At 42.9% G+C, this 26,150-nt stretch overlaps 1 protein-coding gene across 1 annotated transcript in view; it reads left to right on the top strand.

The window, feature by feature from the left end:
- Positions 1-26,150, top strand: part of LOC145351657 (testican-1-like) — a 363,693-nt gene that overhangs the window by 23,814 nt on the left and 313,729 nt on the right. Inside the window, exon 4 of the mRNA XM_080201217.1 lies at positions 24,026-24,071. Coding sequence (XP_080057343.1) covers positions 24,026-24,071 — 46 coding nt within the window. The remainder of the gene's footprint in view (positions 1-24,025; positions 24,072-26,150) is intronic.

A 26,150-nucleotide genomic window follows, 5' to 3' on the forward strand; every position in this document is an offset into this window, starting at 1 on the left:
ATGGCCGTAGCAACAGCAAATGCTGGAAACACTCAGCAGATCAGCCATTACATTTTATTCCTTCTAGGGCTGTGAGCTGAGAAAGCCAACATTTTTGCTGATCCCTAATTGCCTTTGGGGAGGTGGTGGTGAGATGTCTGCTCAAATCACTGCAGTTCAATAAGATACTTTTAGCCTTACAGCCAATAAGATACTTCTGAAGTGATTAAACTGCAGTTCAAAGCTGTCGGAATTCAACCACCCCTCCCGCCATGGAATCAGAGTGGGTGAGGGACAGACAATGGGAATGTCCATCCTCCTTGGGTGGGATTTTTCGATCTCACTCGAACGAGGCCATAAAATCCCACCCATGGTGTTTGGGAGTTGGATCCAGGATTTTGACCAAATGACAGCGAAGGAATGATACCACATTTGAAAGTCAGGATGGTGTGCGACTTGAAGGGAAACTTTCAGGGCATCATGTTTCTATGCGCTTGCTTCCCTTGTTCTCCTAGGTGATGGTGAAAGGTGTTGGTGAAGAAACCTGGGCAACATGCTGCAGCACATATTGTAATTGGTACACACTGTACATTGGTGGTAGAAGGAGTGAGTATTTGAGATGCTGATCAAGTGGTTTGCTTTTAATTTGTACAGACATGCTTGAGCAGTGCTTGAAATACACCCATCCAAGCAAGTAGGGTGTATTCCATCACATTCCTCACTTGTGTCTTCGGTGTGCTGGACAGACTTAAGTGAGTCAGGAGATGAGTTCCTTAATGCACAATTCCCAGCTTCTGACCTACCCTTGTTGTCACGGTAGCTATATCAATTAAATTTCTGGTCAGTATTCACCCCTGGATATTGACGGTGGGGTAATACCACTTAGTATCAAGGAGAGATGGTTAGATTCTCTCTTGTTGGGGATGGGCACTTGTGTGGCACAAATTTTAATTGTCACTTATAGCTGCTGAAATGTTGTTTCAGTCTTGCTGCATATGGACATGGGACAGCTTCAGTATCTGAAGAGTTACAAATGGGATTGAGCACTACTCATGTCATGATGGAGAGAGGTCATTGATGATACAGCTAAAGATAGCTAAGTTAGGGCACTATGCTGAGGAACTCCTGCACTGACGTCTTGGAGATGAGATGATCTGCCTCCAAAACAAATTACTTTGTGTTGCTTATGACTTCAACCATTGTAGAGTTTTCTCCATGATTTATATGAACTTGAATTTTACTCCAGCACTTGGGCAAATGCTGCTTTGAAGTCAAGAACAGTCACTCTCACCTCGCCTGTCACATTGAAACTTTCTGTCCTTGATTGATCCAAAGCACTAATTAGAAGCTGAACAGCCTTGGAGGAACCTCAACTGAGCTTGGGTGAGCAGGTTTTTGCTGAGTGCATTGCACTTGTCAGCATTGCAATTACACTTTCTATCATATTTCTGATGACTGAAAGTAGACTGATGGGATGGTAATTAGCCCTAATAAATTAATCTTGCATTTTGTAGACAGGATATTCCTGGGCAATTTTCCATTCTGTCTGGTGGATGCCAGTGTGGTAAGTGTGCTCCGGGCCACCTTACAGCCAATAAGATACTTTTGAAGTGATTGAACTATAGGATTAGTTTCTTGTGAAATACATAAATTTTCTAAGGATAATTTTTAAAGCAATCTTTTTGATTTACTAAGCTGAGCATTTTTATCATTAACAAGTTTTGGAACTATTAGATCATATATGGAGAGTTAGTGACAAGCTACTGGCTCTCAAGCCAGGAGTTTGGATTGGTTATGGAGTTTATCCTTACTTGCATCAGAAATGTTCTTAGCCCTCCATTTTATCAGATTAATTTGAATTTTGCAATAAAAATATAAGGGGAGGAAAAATACTTTCAATACCGCTTCTAGCGATGCTACATTGACATATTTTGATTCCCTACCAATTTAAAGCTCTGTATGTCATTATCTATGCTGCCCATGTGTTCCCTGATACCACTGAAGAATAGTGTGCAGGCAGGGCAAGTGGCTATCTGCTGACTCCAAATTGAGACAAGTCTGCGTAGTACTCGTAAAGGAATTTCTCCCCCAAGATGTTTGCACTGAGCATGCAAACAAATCCATCAAAAAAAACAGCACACAGGTGCAGCAGGAAATCCTACCATTGCTTTTTCTCCCAGCTTCATAAGGGTATAGAGAAAACTTTGGGTAAGCGATTTTCATCCAATCTCTAAAGACAGAAAAATCTGTGAAATGTTGACCCCTTCAGAAGGTCATGACACCCCGTGCTATTGTCACCATTAAACAAGCAACCTACAAACATGTGTTTAGCAAAATCTCGAGCAGAGTATCTCTGTACTGCCTCGGATGCAAGTAGAAAGATGCATTTCCAAGAATCTCCAGGAATAAGTCAATACGATTCTTTCATGGTCTTGTCTCTCAATATCTCAGTTGCCTTCTACAGTTTTGCATCTCTCCAAGAATGGTGTTCCTGCATTTCTGATCTTGTGCATCTCTGGGAATGCATCCTCTTCTGCCCCACCACTGGGGTCATGGCTCCAGCTGTCAAAGTCCTAAGTTCTAGATTTCCTTCCCTTCCTCCTCTCTCCAATTCTCTGCATTCTAAGACCCTACTTAAATCCCACCTCTTATTGTCAAGCTTCTAGTCACATCTTTTTGGAGAAACTACTTCTTCCAAAAGGTTGTGACTCTGTGGAATTCATGCCCCCAAAGTGATGTGGATGCTGAGTAAACTTGATGAGGAGTTAAACAGATTTTTAATTGGTAATGCGTTGAAGGGTTATGAGGAGAAAGCAGGGAATTGGGAATGAGGAGCATATTAGCCCTGATTGAATGGCGGAGCAGGCTCGATGAGCCGAATGGCCTAATTTTGTTCCTAGATCTTATGAACTTGTAATATCTCTCTTTGGTTCTGCATTGATTGTTGTCTGTTTCTGCTTCTGTAAAATGTTAGGATTATTGACGATTTTTATTTGTATACCATAGAACAAGGCCATTCGACCCAATGCACTGGTAGCAGCTCTTTCAATGAGTCCGTATAACCTGTGCTTCCCTCTTAACTCTTCAAATGCTTAATTTTCGATCATTTATCCAATTGCCTTCCAGTAATTATTACTGAATCTGCTTTCACCATCTTTCCAGGTAATGCATTCCAGATTACCATACTTGCTGTAAAAAAAACTAATTTCTTCTTTGTTTGAAATACTATGTGAATTCAAACTATTTTTGTTGCTGATTTATGGAATGTAAATTTATATATTCTGCAACATTTAAATTTGTGTTTCTCCATTATGATTAACATTTATTTTTCTAAGTTATTAGTATACTCTCGTTTCTCTTGATCCTATAAATATTTTAGTTCTCACTGGCAGAGGGATGGTTACAATTCTTTCCTCCTCTTTATAGTGCACGTATATTGAATAGGGGTTTGTCAGCAGTTCATATTTAATATCAGAAATATTCATACATTGGCAGTTAAGTTAAGCCAGTTTGAGTCACTGTCCAAACAAAAATATCAGGAAATGCTCATAATATTCAGAGGGAAGTTGTTGCAGCAAAAAAGGTTAAAGAAGTTTCACCCTGATGTTATGTTAGCAGCTCCAAGTTTCACAACTTATCCACACCTAACTGATATTGCAGTAACTGCTGGGTGCTGCAATCTATATTGGGCCCATTCATGGTCAGAAGAAGTTGCCAGAGCAGAAAATGGATTTAAGAGTAAACTATTAGAGAAAGAAGGGCCTGGCGTTCATGCTGAATTGATTTCATTTGACATTTAAGATGAAGCGTTTTGACTTTACCTGAACAAGAACTTTTGGCCCACATTTACAGGCAACTCCCATTTCAAGTGGGATTGGTGTAAACAAAATGTCCCTAACAATAGACCTCCGGTCTCTTAATGGGATTTCATTGCGAGCGCAGGAGTAACTGCAGCTATAAGTTACTGAGTGCAATAGCAGAGAAAGAGAAATAATAGACAAGTTTCATGATCAAGATGATAGGTGGAATTGATCAGATGTCAGTAAGTTGTCCAGTGCTTTTGACCTATCTTTTGAGCGGTAATTGGGTTGTAGGTTGCATTTTCAGTGGTTAATGTTGGCCATCCTGTGTTAAATTGGGCAGAAAACTCATTTTGCTGAATTGAGTCTGCCACTAGCTATACCGGGATAGATCTTGTTGACTTCAGACTGAACCCAAAAATGCACTGTGATTGCTTCATTTCTGCACCAAATGAAATATGGTTTTAAGAGTATAAGGGAGATGAAAAGATATTGGTTCTCAGAAAAAAAATATTATCTTCATACTGTAGCCTATTGTACCCTGTAACCTAATAACAGGTAGGTCTTATTGTAAGCCTATCTCTGGTATCCAACACTCTAAACTTTTATACCATATAACCAAACTCAGTTAATAATAGCTAAAATCTATTAATTGGGAAAACAATAATGGGCTGAAAAGTTGCCACTTTCCAAAGAAATCTTGCATATAAATTGGAACAACCCAAATCAGATGATTTATATTTACATGAAAGTAGAATCATGAGGCTGAATTAGCTCCCGGCAGGCATTTTCCCCATGGGGGGTGGGTGGGGGGCATGAAAATTAGGGCAAATGCTAATCATATCACCTCCCAGCTCACCCCTGAGTTCTTCCACTTAATACAGGCTGAGGATGGGCACCAAATCTCACTGTCACCTTTCAAGGTAGGCACTGGCCTAGTGGTATTGTCGCTAGACTATTAATCCAGAAACTTAGCTCATGCTCTGGGTTCGAATCCTGCCTCGGCAGATAGTGGAATTTGAATTCAATAAAAAAATCTAGAATTAAGAATCTACTGATGACCATGAAACCATTGTCAATTGTTGGAAAAATCCATCCGCTTCATTAATGTCCTTTAAGGAAGGAAATTTGTCTTCCTTACCTGGTTTGGCCTACATGTGACTTCAGAACCACAGCAGACTCTCAACTGCCCTCTGAACAAGGGCAAGTAGGGATGGGCAATGAATGCTGGCTACTCAGTGATGCCTATGTCCCATGAATGAATAAACCCTGTTGCCCCAGAACCACGGACCACCTTGAGAATCACTTTTGTGACCTCTCTATTGACACCCTTCAGCCCTCCCCTATCACCTGATACTCTGCCCAGGTTAATTTAAATGTCCCCTTTCTTCCCAAAAATCCCACCCTCATAACGATAGAGATGCCCACTCTCATTCTTTCTACCCACTTCCCTACTTCCCACAAATCTGAATCAATTTTTGCATCCTTGCCAACAAGCTCCTTCTTATAAAATCTACCTCCGACCCTCCCGCTGTCGCCCACCAGCTTCTCCCTGCATCAGTGACCGTCCAATATCACCAATTGTCTCCTAAAACTCAAACAATTTATCCCACCATCAAGAAACTGATTTTCTGTCTCCCATCAAATTAAGTGACCCCATGATTCCCAAGCTGGTGGGAAAGGAAGATTCTGCTCCTTTTTAATGGATTGAGATTCCAGAATTATGTTCCAACAACATTTTGAGGCCAGTTCACAAAATTTAGGGTGCGATTCTTCCAAAAAGGCTCTCAAGTGCTGAATTTGCAGGAAAACGGATGTAAATCACGATTGGTTTTTTTTCCAGTGGGAGTTCACACTCAAATCTCCCACATTCTGTGCACTGCAGAGGTCATAATTGTAAATATCATTAAAAACTCATGCACAGTGGCCCCGATCTGTGAGCCTGCAGTTTGCTAGTCAGCTCGATCACTGGCCAGCCCAGGTCCCTGCAGTGCTGCCCTTCCACTCGCCCCCACAGACAATGGCGGCGCCCACAGCCATTCCCAGCGCGGACTCTGCCCCAAGGGAGATGGATTAAAATCATTTACCTGCTGATCCCGCTGGTTTCCAGTGTGATCCCGACTGTGCTGGATATCCAGCACTCGGAGATGTGCACAAGTTGGGAACGCATGTGCGAATCCCGCGAATCGACCCACATGCGACTCTCCCAGCCCGCCACACTAGTAAATTAACGTGTCGGCATGGAAAAATCGCACCCTTAATGTTTAACACATTTGTTTCAATTCAACTATGGAATGTGGATGTTGCTGCCAAGGTCAGCATTTATTGCCCATTTCTGAACCCTTGAGAAGTTACTAGCTTCTTGAACTGCTATATTGTATTTGGTGTAGGTACACCCATAGACTGTCAGAGAGGGAGTTCCATAACTTTGAACCAAATGCAGTGAAGGAACAGTGAAAAAATTCCACATCAAGTTGACTTGTGACATTAAACTTGAACTGGTATGTTCCCCCCACCCCACACAGTGGGTTTTCCCTCAATGGACATGGTTCACCATTGGCAGCTGGTGGAATTGTCCAGTCCCACGAAAGTCTACCCCGATCTGGCGCACCCATTCCACCACCAGGGAACGCACAACAGGGTTCAACTTTCAGGACAGGAAAATCCTGCTGGCGAGAAGAGCTGGAAACATCTCAGCCTTGCAGTTAGTGGTATTCATCTGCTGTGCTTTGTTTCCTACAAGTTAGAGGTCACGGGTTTGGAAGATGCTGTCACAGGTGATTTGGGGAGTTGCTGCTGTGTATCTTGTAGCTGGTCCATACTGCAGGCATTGTCTGTCAGTGGTGAAGGGAATGAATGTTTAAGGTGGTGTGTGGGGTGCCATCAAATGGGTTGCTTTGTCCTGGACCATGTCATACTTTCAGAGTGTTGGAGCTGTACTCCTCCAGGGGATAATTCCACCACCTAGCTTGCGTCTGGTAGATGCTGGATGGACTTTGGGAGTCAGGAGGTGAGTTACTCACCACAAGATTCCCAGCCTCTGACCTATTCTTGTAGCCACAGTATTTATATGGCTGGTCTAGTTCAGTTCCTAATCACAGATAATCCCCAGGATGTTATTACTTTGCTAACCTGTTTGCAATCTCCAGTACGTTAATGCCAAGATTACCATCATCAAGGCAAAATCCAAAAATTACGGAGGAGCAAAAATATCTTCCAGAGCATTCTAGAAATTCAGCTTGTTGGGGGTGTTTTTTCCATTGGGTGAAGATCATATACAGATGCTCAGTGTGCTTGTGTTAGGTTGTTCTGTGTATTTCTTTTTCATGCTTAATTAAAATAACGCATGTCTAAAAAACAGACCAATGTAATATGTGCACATTAGGATCAGAAAAATGCAGCTTATTCTTCTTCGTGATGTAGATTTCTTAAATATTGGGTTGCTGTCGTGCTATACAAAATTCTTCAAAGATCGAGAAAATATTCAGTCCAGTAATAATAAAATAAAATCCCAGTAAGTGCAGAAAATGGTGTTTATTTGCTGACAATTGACCTTTGGAGCATCCTCATTAGTTCTGTTGGCTCTTTGTAGCCTTGCTCTTTGTATAAGCTCTGAACTGTGCAACTGGAGTCTAATTACACGCTTTATCTGCTGCATGTGGAGCTTATCATTCGCAAAATATTAGAGCAGTCCTTGTAAATGCTGGGAATGGAGTGCTTCACATATTCCAGAATTCTATAATCAGAACTGCATTATGTATGCAGGGTGAACATACATCAAGGGTCAATTATCTGTGTGCTAAAGCTCAGGGAAGTTTAAGCTACATGATATGGCAAAGCAGAACCTTTCAAACTAATGTGTCTGGCACATTCAACTATACCATTGAAGCATTTTAGAATTTTACTTTGGATACTATGGACTGATTAATTTTTTTCTGCTCAGAGTTGCATCTTGATTTGATTTATTATTATCATGTATTAGCATTCAGTGAAAAGTATTGTTTCTTGTGCACTGTACAGACAAAGCATACCATTCATAGAGAAGGAAACGAGAGATGTAGTGTTACAGTCATAGCTAGGGTGTAGAGAAAGATCAACTTAATGCAAGGTAAGTCCATTCAAAAGCCTGACAGCAGCAGGGAAGGAGCTGCTTTTGAGTGGGTTGGTACGTGACCTCCGACTTTTGTATCTTATTCCCGCTGGAAGAAGGTGGAAGAGACTGTGTGGGGTTTTTGAATATACTGGCTGCTTTGCCAAGGCAGTGGGAAGTGTAGACAGAGTCTGTGGATGGGAGACTGGTTTGTGTGATTGGGGTACATTCATGATCCTTTTGTAGTCCCTTGTGGTCTTGGGCAGAGTCGTCATCATTGGCGCCATTGGAGATAAAAACAGGAATTAAATCTGATGTTTGCCCTGGGGTGGTATTTTGCCAGCAGGACCAACCCCCAATTGAGAATGGTGCTCACCCTGAGAGCTGCTGGCCCAAGTAGAGAACTGGCAGCCAAGTAACTCGGCAGCATCACCCCTCCTGACCCTGACTATCCTTGACACTGCATCACATAGGAGAGAGCACCTCAATGCCAAGGACCCCCCCGGAATACATGTAAGCATTTGTGAGGAGAGCAGGTAAAAAGGGCTCAGTGATCAATGGGGGCGGGGGGGGGTTGTGTGTGTGTGTGTGTGTGTGCAGGGGTGTTTGGGAGGGGGTTTGTTAGCCCCTGGATGGGGATGGATTCCATTGGCAATGGAATGCCCATGAAGAAGGACCTCCACTGAGAACTTGCTGGGTGGCTAGCATTGTTTAACTGGCAGTCTCATGGCAATAGACCCCTCCAGTGTGTGGAGATGGTGTCTAATTGGGCTCTTCGATGGTTCAGTTGGGTGGCCATGCTGCTAAAGTTTGCGTGCTTGCAAATTGCCACAATGACAGGGCTTCCCTTCTGACACCGCCGCACCGTTCCCCCCCCCCCCCCCCCCCCAACACATTGTCAGCCTTTCCTTCTCCCAGCCTGCCGCTAATGGGCTAGGAACATTCAGCCTCGTAAAACTCTGACCTAATCATCCACATCATGACTCTAATCGTTTTATACATGAGGTTAGACAAAAACTGTATTGCTCTTGATGTATTTTCGTGATAAGGTTACAAGTTTACCAAGAAACAAAATCTGTTTCCAATGTAACCTGAACTTACCTCTTTGGGGTGACAATCACTTGAAGCAAAATATATTATGATGCTTAATTTGAAAATATTGTGATTTCATGAACATTTTGATCTCAGAGTATCCACGGATTCACTTTCTCAAATCTGTCAGCTACATTTCACAATTAATTAATCAAAATGTTTATGTTTTACAACGGGAACCGTTAAAAGGCATTTTCTTGACGGGTTCAAAATGCCTAATGAGTTCTCATGCAGGCTCAATGATTTCTACAGCTGTCTTTTATAGGTTTTCCAAAAACGTTCAGCTTGCATTTTGGGGGGAAAAAAATGCCTTTTCTATCTCCTTTTTCCTTTTCCTGCTGTTGAATTTTGCTTAATTTCCCCTTGATTTTCCATTTGTCTTCCTGTGTTACTCATTCCCTACTCCCTTCGTTGGTTTAGCTATACACAACAGTTGAAGAACATTTTTTAAACTTCAGCCCACATTGGGGGTGAAATTTAATGTCCTGCCCTGCCAAAAAGTTTGGAGGTGGGGTGGAGGGAGAATGTGGGGTGCGTTTAATAGGGCAAGAGGAAGGCAAGTGTTTCCACCTCTGCCGTACTAAGGCTGAGGTGGGAAGGCTTGTGGACAGCCTTCCCAGCCGGATGTAAATTAAGGCCCAGTTGGTGGGGGGAGTTGCCACATGGAAAATCTGAAAAGCAAGCTCTTGTCTGGTTTGTTCGCAAGCTTCATGGGGGTTCCTCATTGTCAGGCACTCCATGCCTGATCCTGGAGCCTGGCATTGAGTAGTGGAGGCTAAAAATACCCCACTGACTGCCTTTGATGTCACCTCACCTCCTGCAGCAGCCCGCACCCCATGACCCCGCTGCACTTGCTCATCTTTGATCTTTTGTTGATCCTGGGCTTCTAGTTGGTACATTGTAGGCACTTGCCACTATTACCAGTGGTGCTGCCTGCAACAGAGAGATTGGCCGGCAGCTCTTGAGATTTCTTTCCTTAGTCCGTAATCGAAGGAAGGTCGAAAGGCAAGTACTTAAGTGCTTGATTGACAATCTTCTCCATATTAAATGCGTAACGAAGATGATACAGATCTCTTACTGGCTCTCCAGATGGTTGGTGAGACCTTAGTCACCTGTACTAATTCCTTCCTTTGTATCGAGTGTGTGTGCTTGTACCTCTGTGCCCACATATACTTGCACCATTCTTCTCCATCTTTTTTTACCTGCATACTTTCAGTCTCATTCACCTACATGGCAGATGCAGTATAATTTGTGGACAAATGTGAGGTTATCCAATTTGGTAGCAAGAATAGGAAGACAGATTATTACTTGAATGGGTGTAAATTGAGGGAGGTGGATACTCAATGAGACCTTGGAGTCCTCATGTATCAGTCGTTGAAAATAAGTGCGCAGGTACAACAGGCACTAAAGAAGACTAATGGTATGTTGGCCTTCATAGCAAGAGGATTTGAGGATAGGGATATGCAATTGTATAGGGCATTGGTGAGGCCCCACCTGGAGGACTGTGTGCAGCTTTGGTGTCCATATCTGAAGAATGATGTCCTTGCCATAGAGGAAGTACAGCGAAGGTTTACCAGATTGATTTCTGGGATGTCATATGAGGAGAGACTAAATTGGTTAGGATTATATTCACTGGAGTTTAGAAGAGTGAGAGGGAATCTCATAGAAACTTATGAAATTCTAACAGAGTTAGACAGGGTAGATTCAGAAAGAATGTTCCCGATGGTGGGGGAGTCCAGAACTAGAGGTCATAGTTTGAGGGTAAGGAGTAAATCTTTTAGAACAGAGGCAAGGAGAAATTTCTTCCCCCAGAGGGTGGTGAATGTGTGGAATTCACTGCCACAGAATGTAGGTAAAAGGTCTGATTTCAAGGAGAAACTAGATATAGCTCCTGGGGCTTACGGCATCAATATGAAGGGAAGGGGGAATCAGGATATTGAATTTGATGATCAAAATGAATGGTGGAGCTGACTCGAGGGGCCAAATGGCCTAGTCCTGCTTCTAGCTTCTGTTTCTATGTTTCTATCTGTTCATCGTGCAAATGCACCATTTCTAATTTGTCAGAAATATATTTTCTAGCTCTCGAACAGAGAATTGCTGTAATGCCTCCATTAAGTCTTCTATCTGACACATGGGAAGAGGAGTCAAAAGCAATCAGATTTGACTGAATTATGTAAAATGTACCTTGTAAGATTTTCCAAACCTGCATATATATTAAAATTGCCTTTTTAAGATGGCATTAGTTATCATAAATTCTGAATTATGATCAAATAATTGTTGGGTTTTGAGAGCTGCAATGAAATGGTAAGTGTGGGATACCATTGAGGTAATCTTCAGATACTAAATGTTGAAACGCATAATTTCCAGCAGTCGGTTTCAAAATATTGTCCATTTTCAAGTATTGTCCGTTTCTCATGTTGGTAATCTGGATTTCGTAATGCCCTAACCATGTTAGGAGTTGTGGGTTTTATACAAAAAGAAAAATATGTGGTTTGCACATGTAACTTCTAACTAACGACAACAGATTTATTGAAGGAGCTCTTGCCAGCGGAGAGTAGAAACTGAAATTAAGCAGGAGCCCGTGAAACACCCCAATGACGACATCACCAAATCATGTGACAGGCTCTTAAAGCAATCTTGCAAGCACTTAAAAATGTAACAACTGTACTCTGGCAAATTAATTAGGTCTATTTCATACTGCTTTAATGGCTTTCATTACTTATTGAGAACATGTTTCTATGAAGATTAGACAGAACCAAATCATTTGAAATTGGAATGTTTTTAATTTGCAAGCAAGGAGAGGGTGGTGGGTGGTGGTGGAGAGATTTCTTTTCCATTTGCTTAGAAGCCAGTGATGCATGAGAACTTAATTTTCTGGTCACTGCATAAATATATTTCGACAATAGTAAGTGCTGATCTGCAGTGATGGGTTTCCAAAGCTGGCATCCCGTCACTGCAGATCAGCAATTACTATTGTGGGAAATTGTGGAAATTTGTGGGCTTTAAAAAAAAGTTAAACTGGAACTGGTGTCTTTTGAATCTGTAGCAGCTTTGTAACACAGCATAACTAGTGCTAGTTTCAGTATTTTCATGCAGGTATGAGCAATAAATAAAACAACTCAGCCCTCAACATGCAAAGTGACAAACATTTCAAGTATGCAAACACTTGATTCCTGGTCAGAAACTCTATTCTATTTTATGATGTCGGCCCAGACAGGCGACGGTGCAGAGGGACCTCGGGGTCCTTGTGCATGAGTCGCAAAAACCCAGCTTGCAGGTGCAGCAGGTGGTCAGGAAGGCGAATGGGATGCTGGCCTTCATAGCGAGGGGGATTGAATATAAAAGTAGGGAGGTCTTGCTGCAGCTGTATAGGGCATTGGTGAGGCTGCAGCTGGAGTACTGTGTGCAGTTTTGGGCGCCGCACCTGCGCAAGGATATTTTGGCCCTGGAGGGAGTGCAGAGGAGGTTTACTAGGCTGATACCGGAGTTGAGGGGATTGAGCTATGAGGAGAGGCTGAATAAACTAGGCTTGTACTCGTTAGAGTTTAGAAGAATGAGGGGAGATCTCATTGAGACGTATAAGATGATGAATGGGATGGATAGGATAGAGGTGGAGAGACTCTTGCCGCTCAAAAAAGACAGTAGGACTAGGGGGCACAGCCTCAAGATAAAGGGGAGGCGGTTTAGAACGGAGTTGAGGAGGAACTTCTTCACTCAAAGGGTGGTGAATCTCTGGAATTCTCTGCCCGTTGAAGTGGTGGAGGCTACCTCGCTAAATATTTTTAAGAAGCAGGTTGATGGGTTCTTGATAAGAGAGGGGATTAAGGGTTATGGGGAGAGGGCAGGAAAGTGGAACTGAGCCACAACAGATCAGCCATGATCTTATTGAATGGCGGGGCAGGCTCGAAGGGCTAGATGGCCTACTCCTGCTCCTATTTCTTATGTTCTTATGTTCTTAAGTTTTACACTTAGAATTAGACGCGGGGAAGCAGAAGATGTTTCTCTCCAGATATACTTCAAATGACCCACTAGAGATATTTTATCAAAGTTTATTTAAGAATACAGTTAACCTGTAGAAAGAAAATTAGTTATAACTTTTACCCATTGCAAACACTTCCTTACTTCCTCCCAAGTTTAGCACAGAAAATAAGAATGCTGGCACTTGAGGCTCTGCAAAACCTGTTGTGAATTAGCCCTTTGGATGGAGAATTGAAACTCTGGCTTCTCCGTTCTGGAAATCCCAGCAACTTGAGGTAGATAATGCCACTGCTAGCAAACCACTAACTGCAACAGTTTCACTCCAGCAACTGCTTCCAACTAGCCAGCAAAATTTCTAATACCAGGGAGAGAGACAGAAATACTGCTTTTTAGCCTGGAGTCCAACAGCTTCTGACTCGCCAGCAGCTAAAACTGAAAGTAAAGAACTCTTGGGAGAGGAAACAACTGTCCCAGCTGATCGGCCAATCAATCTTCCCACAACAATTCGAAGAGGGTCGTAAACCCCCAGATTAAAATAAACAATAAACCCATCTAAATAATTTAAGCAGTGATAAAAGATGTCACTACGGATCTCATGGCGTCAATAACAAAAACAAAAAAAAACAGACTTTCTTAGAAACTGCAGAGAACATAATTTTAAAAAATCTTAAAGGCACAGTAATGCCACATTGGCTAAACACTTATTTGGTACAAGTCCCAGAACCCATACAAGCCCTTTTGCAAAGCTCTTATGCTACAGACTGCAAGCCACTTCACATGATGCATTCATCTTCAGTGTGTTTGTAGTTCAATTCCAAGAAGTCGTATTTGTTTTCTATCACCTACGTTTACCCTACAAAAAATGGCTCCTTGTACCAAAAACAGAGATCTAATACAATAGTGAAGTAAGTCTCTGATATTTGCCACCTGAAAGGAGGGACAAAATACAATTACGAAGTGGCTTTCATCATTTCAGGGTATCTCAAAGTGCTCCACAGTGAATGAAGTATTTCTGAAGTGCCTTCACTGTGAGGTAACCTGTGAAAGTCACCACTTTCCCACAGTGGAAAGCACCTGAGCGCTAAACTTAAAGGCCTGAATCTTCCAAGCAGCAGCAAGCACAAGTGGATTGCTGCTGTGCTCGAAGATTCCTCCCGAGCTGCCGCTGCTAAACATTTTGATCCCAGCTGTCAAAGAAATGTGCAGCACTGCATCCATAATAGGGTTGGGCAAAGACAGGACATGCACCCTTCTTACTGCCTACTGTGTGATAAGTTTGAAGGTTCAGTCTTTGAATGTTAGTGGGCGGGAATGTCATTGGGAGTACATGGGTTGGTTCAGGGGGTCAGTCTGGTTTGGGTCATTCAGGTTGAGGGGGTAGTTGAGTCAGGAGGTAGTCTGGTGATAGGGAATTAGTTGGGTGGTCAGGTGGTAGTCAGGATGTCGGAGGAGTGATTGGAGAGGTCAGTTGTGGAGTTACCCAGGTTTTAGACTCAGTTTTAATCTGTCATTTCCTGGCTAACTAAAGAGCTAAGCACAGTAGAACCTTCCCAAGTCTCTGGCCAGAACTCTTACCACCTCACCCACCATGGAATCAGAGCGGGCGAGGATCCGACAGTGGAAATCTCCGTTGACCTTGGGTAGGAATTTCCAGTCTCCCTTGATCAAGGCCGTGAAATCCCGCCTTCTGGGTCTAATTTAGCTGGATCAACATATCAGGACTTCCATTGAGTCCTGACACCCATCTTCAGTCATACATCCAGTCTCTGACAGTCCAGAGGTGGGAAGGTGTGGCACAACATGTCCAACTGGGATTCTTACAACCAACAAACAGAAGCCTTCTAATTCCTCAATCTGGGTTGGATTCAAACCCAGCAAACAGGTGAAAGTGTTCTGACCAGTTACAAAGACTCAATTCAGTACATCTGAAGCACACATTGCTGATGATCTGAAAATTGCAGGGTATGTAAAAGATGACACTTTTATCTCACCCAAAGTGTGTTATGCACAAACTCCAAGCCACATTGAGAAGCGACTGAACAGCCTAACCAACCACTAATTCTTTCTCTAATATTGGCTTGCTCATACCATTTAACTGTTTCCTTTTTATGAATTTTAGCCCCGTTTAGCCTTTAGTCTTTACTTTCACTTGTTACATTGTTTGTCTCAGTTTTCGGGGAATGCTGTGATCCTTCCTTCCTTTCTTTCATTGTTATGTTTCCCTAAGTCAAAAATTGCATTTCAGGTTGTTTGTTCTCTTTTTTTCCTTTTCTTTTGTTTGAGAAATTAGGTCAAACAAAACTGGTGCTCAGGACATGAGAAGGCTGGTGTATTAACACCATGATCAACACTTGTAACATCTGAGCTGTTGTGACCTGTGCTGCTGGGAGTTTGTGTTTCATTTGAGTCTGACACCATTTGTAGCTTAGGGCTTTCTGTACTCTCCATCTTTCTGTACATGATTGGAATGCATGGGCTGGGGGGCGAAGCTATTAAGTGGTTCCTCTGCTATGCAATGGCTCCTTTGATCACAACCCTCCTTGCTTTTGAATATGGAGGCCAGACTCCTGGCTTCCTCCTGGGAGTATTGTGGGAAAGAAGGATGGTTCTTGATGCTTCAGGCTGGTGGAGTGGATCAAAGGCCAGGTCTGTTCTGGTAGCCAAATTGAGCCTCCAATTTGTCTGCAAATTGCAGTTTAAGGATTGTGCTTTCCTTCTGTAGCTTATGCAAAGCCACATTCTGATTGCTTGCACGTAGCCCATGAAAATTCCCCTGCTCGCTGGGGCGGTACAGTGAGAAGGCTCACGACACCAGGTTAAAGTCCAACAGGTTTATTTGGTCGTAAACGCCACTAGCTTTCAGAACACTGTTCCTTCGTCAGGTGAGTGGAGAGTTCTGATAACAAACAGGGCATATAAAGACACACACAGTTTACAGAATACTGATGAGAATGCAAGTCTTTACAGCTAATCTGCTACTCAAGTCTTAAAGGTGCAGACAATCTGTGTGGAGATAGCATTAAGCATAGGTTAAAGAAATGTGTATTGTATCCAGACAGGACAGTAAGTGAGATGTTGCAAGTTCAGGTAAGTCATGGGGGTTACAGATAGTGTGACATGAGCCCAAGATCCTGTTAAGGCCGTCCTCGTGTGCGGAACTTGGCTTTCAGTTTCTGCTCAGCGACTCTATATTGTCGTATGTCGTGAAGGCTGCCTTGGAGAACGTTTATCCGACAATCAGAGGCTGAATGCCCGTGACTGCTGAAGTGTTCGCCAACGGGAAGGGAACAATCTTGCCACAGTAATTAGCACTGCCGCCTCACAGCGCCAGGGATCCAGTTCAATTCCCGGCTTGTGTTACCATCTGTGCAGAGTCTGCAAGTTCTCCCCATGTCTGCATGGATTTCCTCCAAGTGCTCCAGATTCCTCCCACAGTCCAAAATATGTGGCTAGGAGCATTGCCTGTGCTAAATTTACCCTTGGTGTACCCGAACAGGTGCCGGAGTGTGGCGTCTAGGGGATTTTCAAAGTAACTTAATTGCAGTGTTAATGGAAGCCAACTTGTGGCACTTATAAATAAACTTTAAACCTTACTGTAGAATATAGGAAGCCTGGGCTGAATTGGCAACACTTGTATTCACTGGTCAAGGAATTCAAATAGTGGAAAACGCTGTTGAGGGCATAGTTATCTCACTGTAAGTATTTTATATGTTTTTCTAACGTAGCCAGCCTCTGGAAAATGATAGGGGTGGGGGTGGAAGAGGAGCAAACATGATAAAAAGCAATGGAACAGGTCCCCAAAACTCTTTCACTGCTCCCCATTCCAGTATGCTGAAAACTCAGCAGGGACGTAAATGTTGGAAGGTCCATCATATTATCTTTGCTCTTTGTGTTACTAAACACTTTGTTAAAAAAGGCTGTAAATGTTATTAATGGTGTATAGCTGCTTTAATTTTGTTGAGTTTAATTCTGTGCACCAGCTTGAAATACCACCATGTGTTTTAACCACTTAACTTTGCCGTAGCTTTATCTTTTTTGAGGGCTGGTTTGAGCATTCCTTAATATGAGTTCCATGTTGGAATAGTCTCCTACCAGCTGAAGTGGCACTGCTTCCTTTTACCCTTGTTTCTGGCAAGGTAGACAGACAGGATCATGGCGCCAGTCAAATCAGATGCTGTGCCAGATGCTGCCTTAGTGCGGAAGGATTGGAGGGGTGAATTTCTATTCTCTCAGCCCACTTATGTCAAGCCCTTAACTATAACAAGGTTCCTACTGTAAGGGTGAGCACAATCTTGTCATTCCCAGCAGCAATACCAAACTAAAGATCTTTACAACTGGATTTTTTACATTTCCAAACTTTAATGCAGAATAGTGTGAAGTGATTCATTTAGATGCTAAAATTAAGGAGAAATAATATTATCTAAATGGCACAATTTTAAAAAAGGGTGCCAGGAGCAGAGAGGCTTGGCATAGACCAGTGCTTGAAATTAGTAAGGCAGATTCAGAAGACTGTTCAGAAGGCATACAGCATCCCTGGCTTCAGAAGAATTGGCATGAGTACAAAAGCAAGGAGATTAGGCTAAATCTTTACAATACATTGGCTAGGCCCTAGGAGGAATACTGTGGCTAATTCTGGGCAGCAAGGAGGTCAGTGCCTTCAAGAAGGGACAGAAGAAAGTTGCTAGAATGGCATCAGGGATAAAAGACATCATTTATGTGGAAAGACTACAGAAGCTAAGGTTGTTCTCCTTGGAGCGGAGAATGTGAAAGGGAGATTTGATTGAGCTGTGCCAAACCGCGAAGCGTTTTGTCAGAGTATACAAAGTGAGACTGCTTCAGAAGGCCGGTAACCGGAGGACGCAGACTTCTAATTGATTTTAAAAAACAATAGAGGTGACATGAAACAAAAACAGCAAAGTGAGTTATGATCTGAAATGCAGGTGCCTGAAAGGGGTAGTTGAAGATTCAATAATGACTTTTAAAGAAAATCAGGTAAACATTTGAAAATGAAAGATTTGTTGAGCTACAGGGAAAGAACAATAGTAGGACTAATTTAGCCTGATCTTTCGAAGGACCGGTACAGGCATAATGGGATGAATGGCCTCCTTCTGTGCTGTAGCATTCTGTGATTCAAAGTACCTGTATTTGTTTAAACGATCTAACACTCTCTCTCCTTTGTTTTTTTGCTTACCTACACAGGAAGTAGAGGTTTGTACTTTTATTCAATTTCAAATCTGTTTGAGCTTTTTAATTGTTACCATAATGTATGATTACCTTGTGATTTCTCAAAGGTTGTTAAAAAAACAGGATAACTTAATACAGTCTTGAAAAACTTATAAATTCTGATTATAAAAAACTTTCCAATAATTGAATATTGTTTCAAAATTTTGCATTTTTTACTTCCATTAACAGTCATGCTGGTTTGTATATATCCTCCTGTTTATATTGGTGCTACAGTGCTGCTCACTCCTTTCATATCTCAGTTAGCCTGCACCATGTAGTTTAGTAGTGAGTGTATGCTTAAAACTAGTGCAAGTGCTGAGATGCAGTTGTACTGTCTGGTCACAGGGAAGGAAGGAAAGCAGCATGTTATGCATGTGTTCCAGAGAGCTCCCTCAAAGGTCTTCTCATGAAGTGTTGATTTCCTGTGAAATTTTGAGAGGTTACTGGCCTGTTGATCATTTGGATTCATTAGCTGTAAGGGTGGAATTTTATGACCCCGTTGCAGCAGGGATGGGGCCATAAAATGCAGCGAGTTGTTCAATTATCTGTTGATATCAACGGGATCAGAAAACCTAGGAGGGGCTGTAAAATTCCGCCTTTGGTGTAATGCAGATTAAAGTGGTCACTTAAACCTGCTCACAACTCAATAATTAACACTGCCTGCCTCATTCCATGGAATATGCTGTGGGGCTAGTGGAGTAGTTTCAGGAGAGTGCTACCAATGGGAGACAGCCTAGCTAATCTTGCAGTTCAGACAAATCAGACTGCTCCACTAAAGGTTTGGTGGCACAGTCCATCATGGGTACAATGAGCAGAATTTTTGCTTTTGGAATCAAGTTAAAGAATAGCAGATATTTTGCTGACTGTTGATCTTGTGTTGCTCTGAATGCTGCGAAAGTGGACTCCCCAATCGTGCGGGCTCACGATATTAAGGCAGGAGGTCAGAGCATTGCCATCTCACGTGTTGAGCAATTGACTCAGCTCAGCTGCCATCTTTGGCCCAGCCCCTCCATTCCAAACTGTTTTCACACTGTGCAAATGATCGCACCTCTCCTCTGTGTACATTTAATTTTGTATATCTACTGATGCAGTCTCATTGGGAAGACTTTGTGCTGTCCCCTTTGACAATTATGGACAGTCTCTAACAGTCATAGAACCCCTACTGTGCAGAAGAGGCAATTCAGCCCATCGAGCCTGCGGTGACAAAAATCCCACTCAGGCCCTATCCCCTTAACCCCAAGTATTTACCCTGCTAATCCCTCTGACACTAACAGGCAATGTAGCATGGCCATCCACCTCACCTGCACATCTTTTGGAGTGTTGCTATTTCTACAGTTGATATTCTGTTTACAAATCAAAATGTTACATAAAGGGAGAACTTTCAGAAGAAAGCTGCACTTCTGCCTGGTTGATATCTGTTCTTATTGCGCTATTCTTTGTGATGTCTATGACTGTCTGCTATTCTTTGAATGGGAGCCAGTTGCCTGTCCTTCATGTAGGTGTCACTGTCAGAGCATTTTTACAGAGGAATAATTATTCCACTTTATGTGGAAGCTTCTTTCTTGTTTCATGCAAAGAGGTCAGTGGGCCATAAGTTTTAAGAAGTTATATTGCTGGAGAGTTTTTAGATCAGAAAGGAATTTTGTAGACTTCCTGTTTTAGTTGTCGACTAACCCTCGATTCGAGGATGTCTGCTTGTAATAAATTGAGGATGACTCGAGGAGGCTTCAGAAGCAAAGAGTGTTATTGCCAACACAATATTTAACTATATACATGATAGGATCCAATAGAATAACTATGTGACTGTACACTATTCCTCCCTGGCTCCAACTAACGTCCTTCCCGAGTCAGGATACATGCCCTCGCACTCTATTGAATAAGCTTCCGACCTCGATCCTTCAGAGGGTCCAGCGCGATCACGTAGCCCTCAGAACACCCCCTTAAAGGGCCACACTACTCATAGTTGCAAGTTTCTGCCCCAGGTTTTCATGTGACTGAGCAGGCCAATTCATGACTGGCAGATCTTTAGGGACACGGGGCAGGACATCCCACAAGGTTTTGGGACCCAACGTGCAGGATTTGCTGCTTTTTTTTTCTTTCTCTGCTGCCGCTCTGCCTTATCGTTAAGATGTTGTGACTCAAATTGTGATGCAGCTTGATGGACAAACTGTTGCTCTTTTGAGTGATTGGTAGCAAGCTCCCAGTCATTAATGTCAATGCTGACACACTTCAAGGAGAGCATCAGTACGTTTTCTGCCCAAAACACTGGCCATCTGAGAGTTGAAGAAACAGAGACACTTTTCAGCCATCCAGACACCATGTCTAGTTCATGAATGTTGATTTTTCAGAAGCTTTGCCTGAATGCTTGTGGAGCTGGCTTCATGAAGAACTGGTTCTCCAGTACTCTCACTGAATCTGGAAGTTGCAGTGGGACATTTCCAATGGAATTTGTCTAGTGCTCATGTCTTTAATACATGTCCATATCTCACTGTGGTACAGAAACATGATGTGAACCACACTGTACTCCAGGACATCATTGACTTGCAGAGGTCTTTGTTTTCAAACACTGAAAGCTGAGCTGTTGCAACAGTTCTGGTGTTGGGCCTCCAATTGTCAATGATAGGCTTTTGAGAGAGGTTGTCCAAGGTAAAGTAAATGTTCAACATATTCCAGAATCTCTTTCAAACATATTTGGGAGGGGGAATATTTGGTTGACCAGATGTGGATTTATATATGAGTTTTGCTTTGGCAACATTGAAGGATAGGCTGAGTTTGTTGCATGCAGAATTAAAGAGAATGAGAGTAGCTTACAAATCTGGTGTAGAGCGGGCAATGACATTGCAGTTGGCTGAAAACTGTAGATCATATATAACTGTGGTGGTCAGTTTAGTTTCGGCACGGAGGTGACTGATATTAAAGAGTTTTTCATCTAGGTGATATTTGATGGTAACACCAAAGGGCAATTGATCTTTGATGAGGTGAATAGCCACTGTCAGGTGGATTTTAAATGGAATGAGGACTATCCCACAGCCTTGCATGACATTGGGTTTTGAAGACACTTGTTTTGGATTTCCCACTCAAGACAATTGCAGCCATATCATCATGAACATCAACTGCTGGATCATGATGAAGATTCTTGGACATCCAGATCACGAGAGAACAGTCCGCAGAGCCTTATGATTTACTGAGTCAAATGCTTGGGTCAGGTTTGTGAACGTAATGAAGATTTCCCAGTGGTATTCCCAATTGGATATGTCTGGGAACAAAAACCCATGCAAGATGTTCCCCATGGAAGGTCTAAAGTCATGCTAGGAGATTTTTTTGTCAGCTACAAGTGATTCAGGAGAGTGTATGTCAGGATTTCTCCCAAATCCAGAGCAAGTGTGCATGGAGTTGTGATGTGATAAATGTACACCAACTTTGAAGGCCTCAGCTAGAATACCATCAGGGCCACAGCATTTGTTGTTTTTCATTCATTTGATTCCTTGTTGCAGCTCTCCCATTGATGGTGGCTCCCCCATGGGTTCTGTCATGGGGTATGGGAAGAGTATCGGCTGCCCATTGTGGATTCAGTGGGGAAGTTATTGAAAATGTTCTTTCCAGTATTGATGAATGGCATTGCCATCTTTAAGGAGAGAATCACCATCCTGTCAGCGAAGACGATATTGTCCATTTGACCGTGAACTATAGATGACCCTGGTGGCTTCGAAGTAGAGCTTTCCCTGTCATGGTGGTCAGCATATTGTTGGCTCTTTCGGGCTTTCTCTTCCCACTAGATTTCCTTTTATCTTCCAGAATTGTCTTTAGGTATCAGTCTTGAACTGTTCCGATGCTGCCTTCTTTACTTACAATGTTGGGTTATTCTTGGGGTTTTGGGTCTTGTGATGGCTTGGTACTCGATGAATGTTCATCACCAATTGATCTGCCCAGCAGACATCAACTTCTCATAAGGGTTGACAGATAGTTATTACTTAGAACTTTGACCCAAGCAACTATATAATCCAGAAGGTACCAATGTTTTGATCTAGGATGCTTCCTTGTGGTTTTATATTTGTCCTTCCATCAGAAGAGTTCATTATAATTTTTGGACTGTCTCAGCAAGAATACAAGAGTGTTTGTTATAAAGAAGCTGTGCTGAGCGCACTTTGTCAGCAGGATGTCATTTGCATTGGCTTTTCCAACTCTGTTTTCCCATTGATTCTGCTCCAGACATTGGGATCACTGCAATCCCTGGCATTAAAGTTCCCCAGAAGGATGATCCTCTCTTCATTAGAGCTGGCAGTGAGGAAGTCATCAAGATCAAAATAGGACTTTTCCTTAACATTGTCATCAGAGTCAGAGGTTGGGATGTAAGTGCTGATGGTGGAGACATTTTGGTTATGGCTGAGCTGTAGGTGAAGTGTTATGACTCTTTTGATTATCCTGTTGGGGAGTTCTGGTACTGCACGCACCATCCTATTCCAGATGGCCAAACCAACTCCATGAACAAGAGGTTTCTCTTCCAACAGAAATTGTATCCTGCTGCCTGTTCCCTCACCTGCTTCTTGCCTGCAAAATGAATCTCACCTAAGGGTGGCATGTTAAATTGGAGTCTTGATCAAATGATACAATTTCAAACAGTCAGTCTTGAGATTATCCATGACTGTTCTAACATTCCAAGTGACAACATTGAAAATGTTCCTCTTTGACCGGAAAATGCAGGGTGTGGTTCTCCAGTGAAAAGAAAGCGACACAGCCTATTTTTGGGGGAACCTTTGTTCAGTCTTCACCCACTACTTACTCCAAACAGGGGATTCTGAAGAGGACAACTCAGTCATAGATGCTGCTGCCCAAAGGCATCTTTTGTCCCAACACGGGTATCCAGTCATCTTGATGCATTTGGCGCCTCTGCAGATTCTTGATGAGGAATTCCCAGATTCACATAGAAACCCTACAGAAGGAGGCCATTTGGCCCATCGAGTCTGCACTGACAACAATCCCACCCCAGGCCCTATCCCCACAACACCACACATTTACCTTGCTAATCCTTCTAACCTACAAATCCCAGTACACTAAGGGTAATTTAGCATGGCCAATCAATTTGACTGCATGTCACTGGACTGGTGGGAGGAAACCAGAGTACCTGGAGGAAACCCACACAGACACAGGGAGAACGTGCAAACTCCACACAGGCAGTGACCCAAGCCGGGAATCAAACCCAGTTCCCTGGAGCTGTGAGGCAGTGGTGCTAACCACTGTGCTACCGTGCCACCCAGTCACATTCTTGTCCTTATTGCCATTCCTCTATTAGCACAGGACATTGCAAATGGTAGGAGCTTTTGCATGACTTTGTTTAACGTGGGGACCTTGGGGTGGCATCAATGTGTACATGATCTTGATGGATTGGTGGTGGTTAGATTTTGCTGAGCTCTTGAGACAACCTTGCAGCTGCAGCCTTCACAGCTGTTTAAATGCACAGCCTTCCTTTACCAGTTCTGCCACTGTTGACCATGCTTGGTCTGGCAGCTCCCACACCCCGCCTCCCCCCACCACCTCCAACCCTTTCTGTTTCACTCCACCACCCCGTCCAGCCCATACTGCCATGGGTGACCCTACCAGGAGCTAGCTCCTAACGGCATTACTCCAGGGATAATCAGGGCACGCAAATCTTCACCATGTCAAGGTGGCAAGCCATAGAGGAAATGGCACCCCTTAGTAGGCTAATATGTTCATGCTCCAGTGCAATCCATAGATAACTTTGGAGTTAACTGTGACACAATATCTTTTACTCACTTGTACTTTGTCATTGAAATATCTGAAGACAACACAGTGATGGGAAGTATTGGGAATACATTGACTTTATTATTTCTCTTTATTCTTTTAGGATGATTATTTCAGAAGCTGGAATCCGAACAAGCCATTTGATCAAGGTATGATTTCTTTGACTCACAAAATGGATTTGTGGATCTTAACCACAGATGTGTACCGTGGTTAAGCACCATTTGAAATGATGAGTCCATGTGGAACTGAAGATAGAACAGGTCCCATCATTGCTTTAAAAAAGAATGATGTACACTGATCTTAGAAACATGAGAGAACTTGTATATCTTTCTCAACAGTATGTTTTCTTTCATATAAAATAGCATTAAAGTTTTTAATTTGATCCTTTTAGACGTTCAACTGAGTCAAAGGCAAATGTGATTTTTTAAAAAATATATTTGTACATAATCTAAATAAATTATATAAATTGCTGCACCAGCCTGAACATTCAAGCATCCCTTGCACTGTGTATGAAGAATCTCACTTGAAATTGATTTTTGTGATATTCACAAAACATTTTGTGACCACGGCAGTGTGTAGAATTGTCTGAATCTGGGTCTGAAGCTCTTTTGTGGGTCACACATCATTCATGGAGATGGCCCAAAAATAGTGCTTGTTTCCCGCTTTTTTAAAATTTTGGGATTTGCAATGTGGTGCAAGCGAAATTACAGGTGTGATGGGTGAAATTCCAGATGTGGTGGGTAAAATTGCAGCAGCTATTTGAGTTAATTTTACACAAATGGCTATGTTTTAGACACTATTACCTTCTAGTGCCAGCAGCTGTAAAATCTTGAAAGAATGCATTTGTTTTGTCTTTTTTATGTAAGTAACAATTTTCAAGAGGATGCTCCAGTTTAGGTGGAGGTATTCGAATGGACAGCTGGGTCTGGATTTAGCCCTAGTGTCATGGTGCCCATCTCAGGCCTAGTAGTCAAAGGGGATCAGGCTCAGGCCTGTGGCGGTCAGTCAAACCCGATTACGTGGTGTCACGTTCATGAATGTGGTGACATGGGCTCGCCACCGGAGCAGGGGCGGCTCTGATATCAGATGCCCATATCCCCAGGTAGCAGTTCCGGAGCTGGTGTCATACTTAAAGGGCTGCCAGCCTTGCGTTTGGGTTGGAAGTACTCTTTCAGGTTTTAAAGAAAGGTCTGCAGTTCAAATCTTCCAGCATCTGAATATCTGCTGTTCCAACACACAGTGGTTCCAAATTCCAGGGAGAAGGTTCTTTTCCTCCATCGCATAAGATCATTTAAGTCTCAGCAGCAGGTTCAGTTGTGATCTGAGATGTCATCATCTGGCCAGCACTCGAGGTTGAATGAGAACAGGCTGGGTGATTCCCATGATGGCACTGCCTCTCCCTTGCCTTGCAGACAGCCTCCTCAGTGTCCTCTCCTGAGGGGCTCAGCTCTATGATGCCATTGTAAGGGAAGGCCCCTAAGCACTTCGGATATACTCTGCATTATTAAATCCGGCCCCCGTGTTTCTAGGTTCTGAATTTTCTGCCTGAGACGCAGCCCCTTTAAAATGTCAGCTCAACAAGTTTTCACACAGGGAAGAAATCTTCCAAGATCAATTCGGTGTCCTGCAACTCAATCTCCCGGAAGGCCAAAGGACTCTCACACTGAATCAAGCAAACCACATATAAACCACCAGCTTTCACTGGGTGAGCTACTGAAAGTATGAGAGGCACGTGTGAGTTTTACTAAACCGGGAAAAGACTCGTCTGGAATTGCATTTAAATTATATCTAAGCGGTAAAGTAAGTAGATCAATGAGCTTTCTGGTGCTAATGGGGGAGGTTCCTGCTTGATGTTGTTGCCATCGACTTTAATCATTTACAGCTTTCCCGACCCTGCCTGTGATTGTCTCCGTCTGCTGCAGCAGGCTCCACAAGACTCAGCCCTTGATTAAATTCTGCTTTCTTAATTCGATGTGTTTTCTCGAAGGCGGCAATCTGAAGCGGATAAATCTTGACCAGATCCGAGCTCATCAACACATTTAGTTGTTACCTGTAAATGTAATTGCTTTGGTGCAGATCCAAACATGTCGCTTGTCTCCATTTAGTTTGCACGCTAGATGCACAAGAGCAACACCCGTTTTACTGCTGCTATTTTGTAAACAAAACTGATCCCACCTCAGTTCGGCACTGGAGGTGAGGAAGTACGTTTCGGTCTTCACATGGGCGCT

Source organism: Carcharhinus amblyrhynchos, chromosome 13, assembly GCF_965287045.1.
Source record: "Carcharhinus amblyrhynchos chromosome 13, sCarAmb.v2.hapA, whole genome shotgun sequence".
Lineage (NCBI taxonomy): Eukaryota > Metazoa > Chordata > Chondrichthyes > Carcharhiniformes > Carcharhinidae > Carcharhinus > Carcharhinus amblyrhynchos.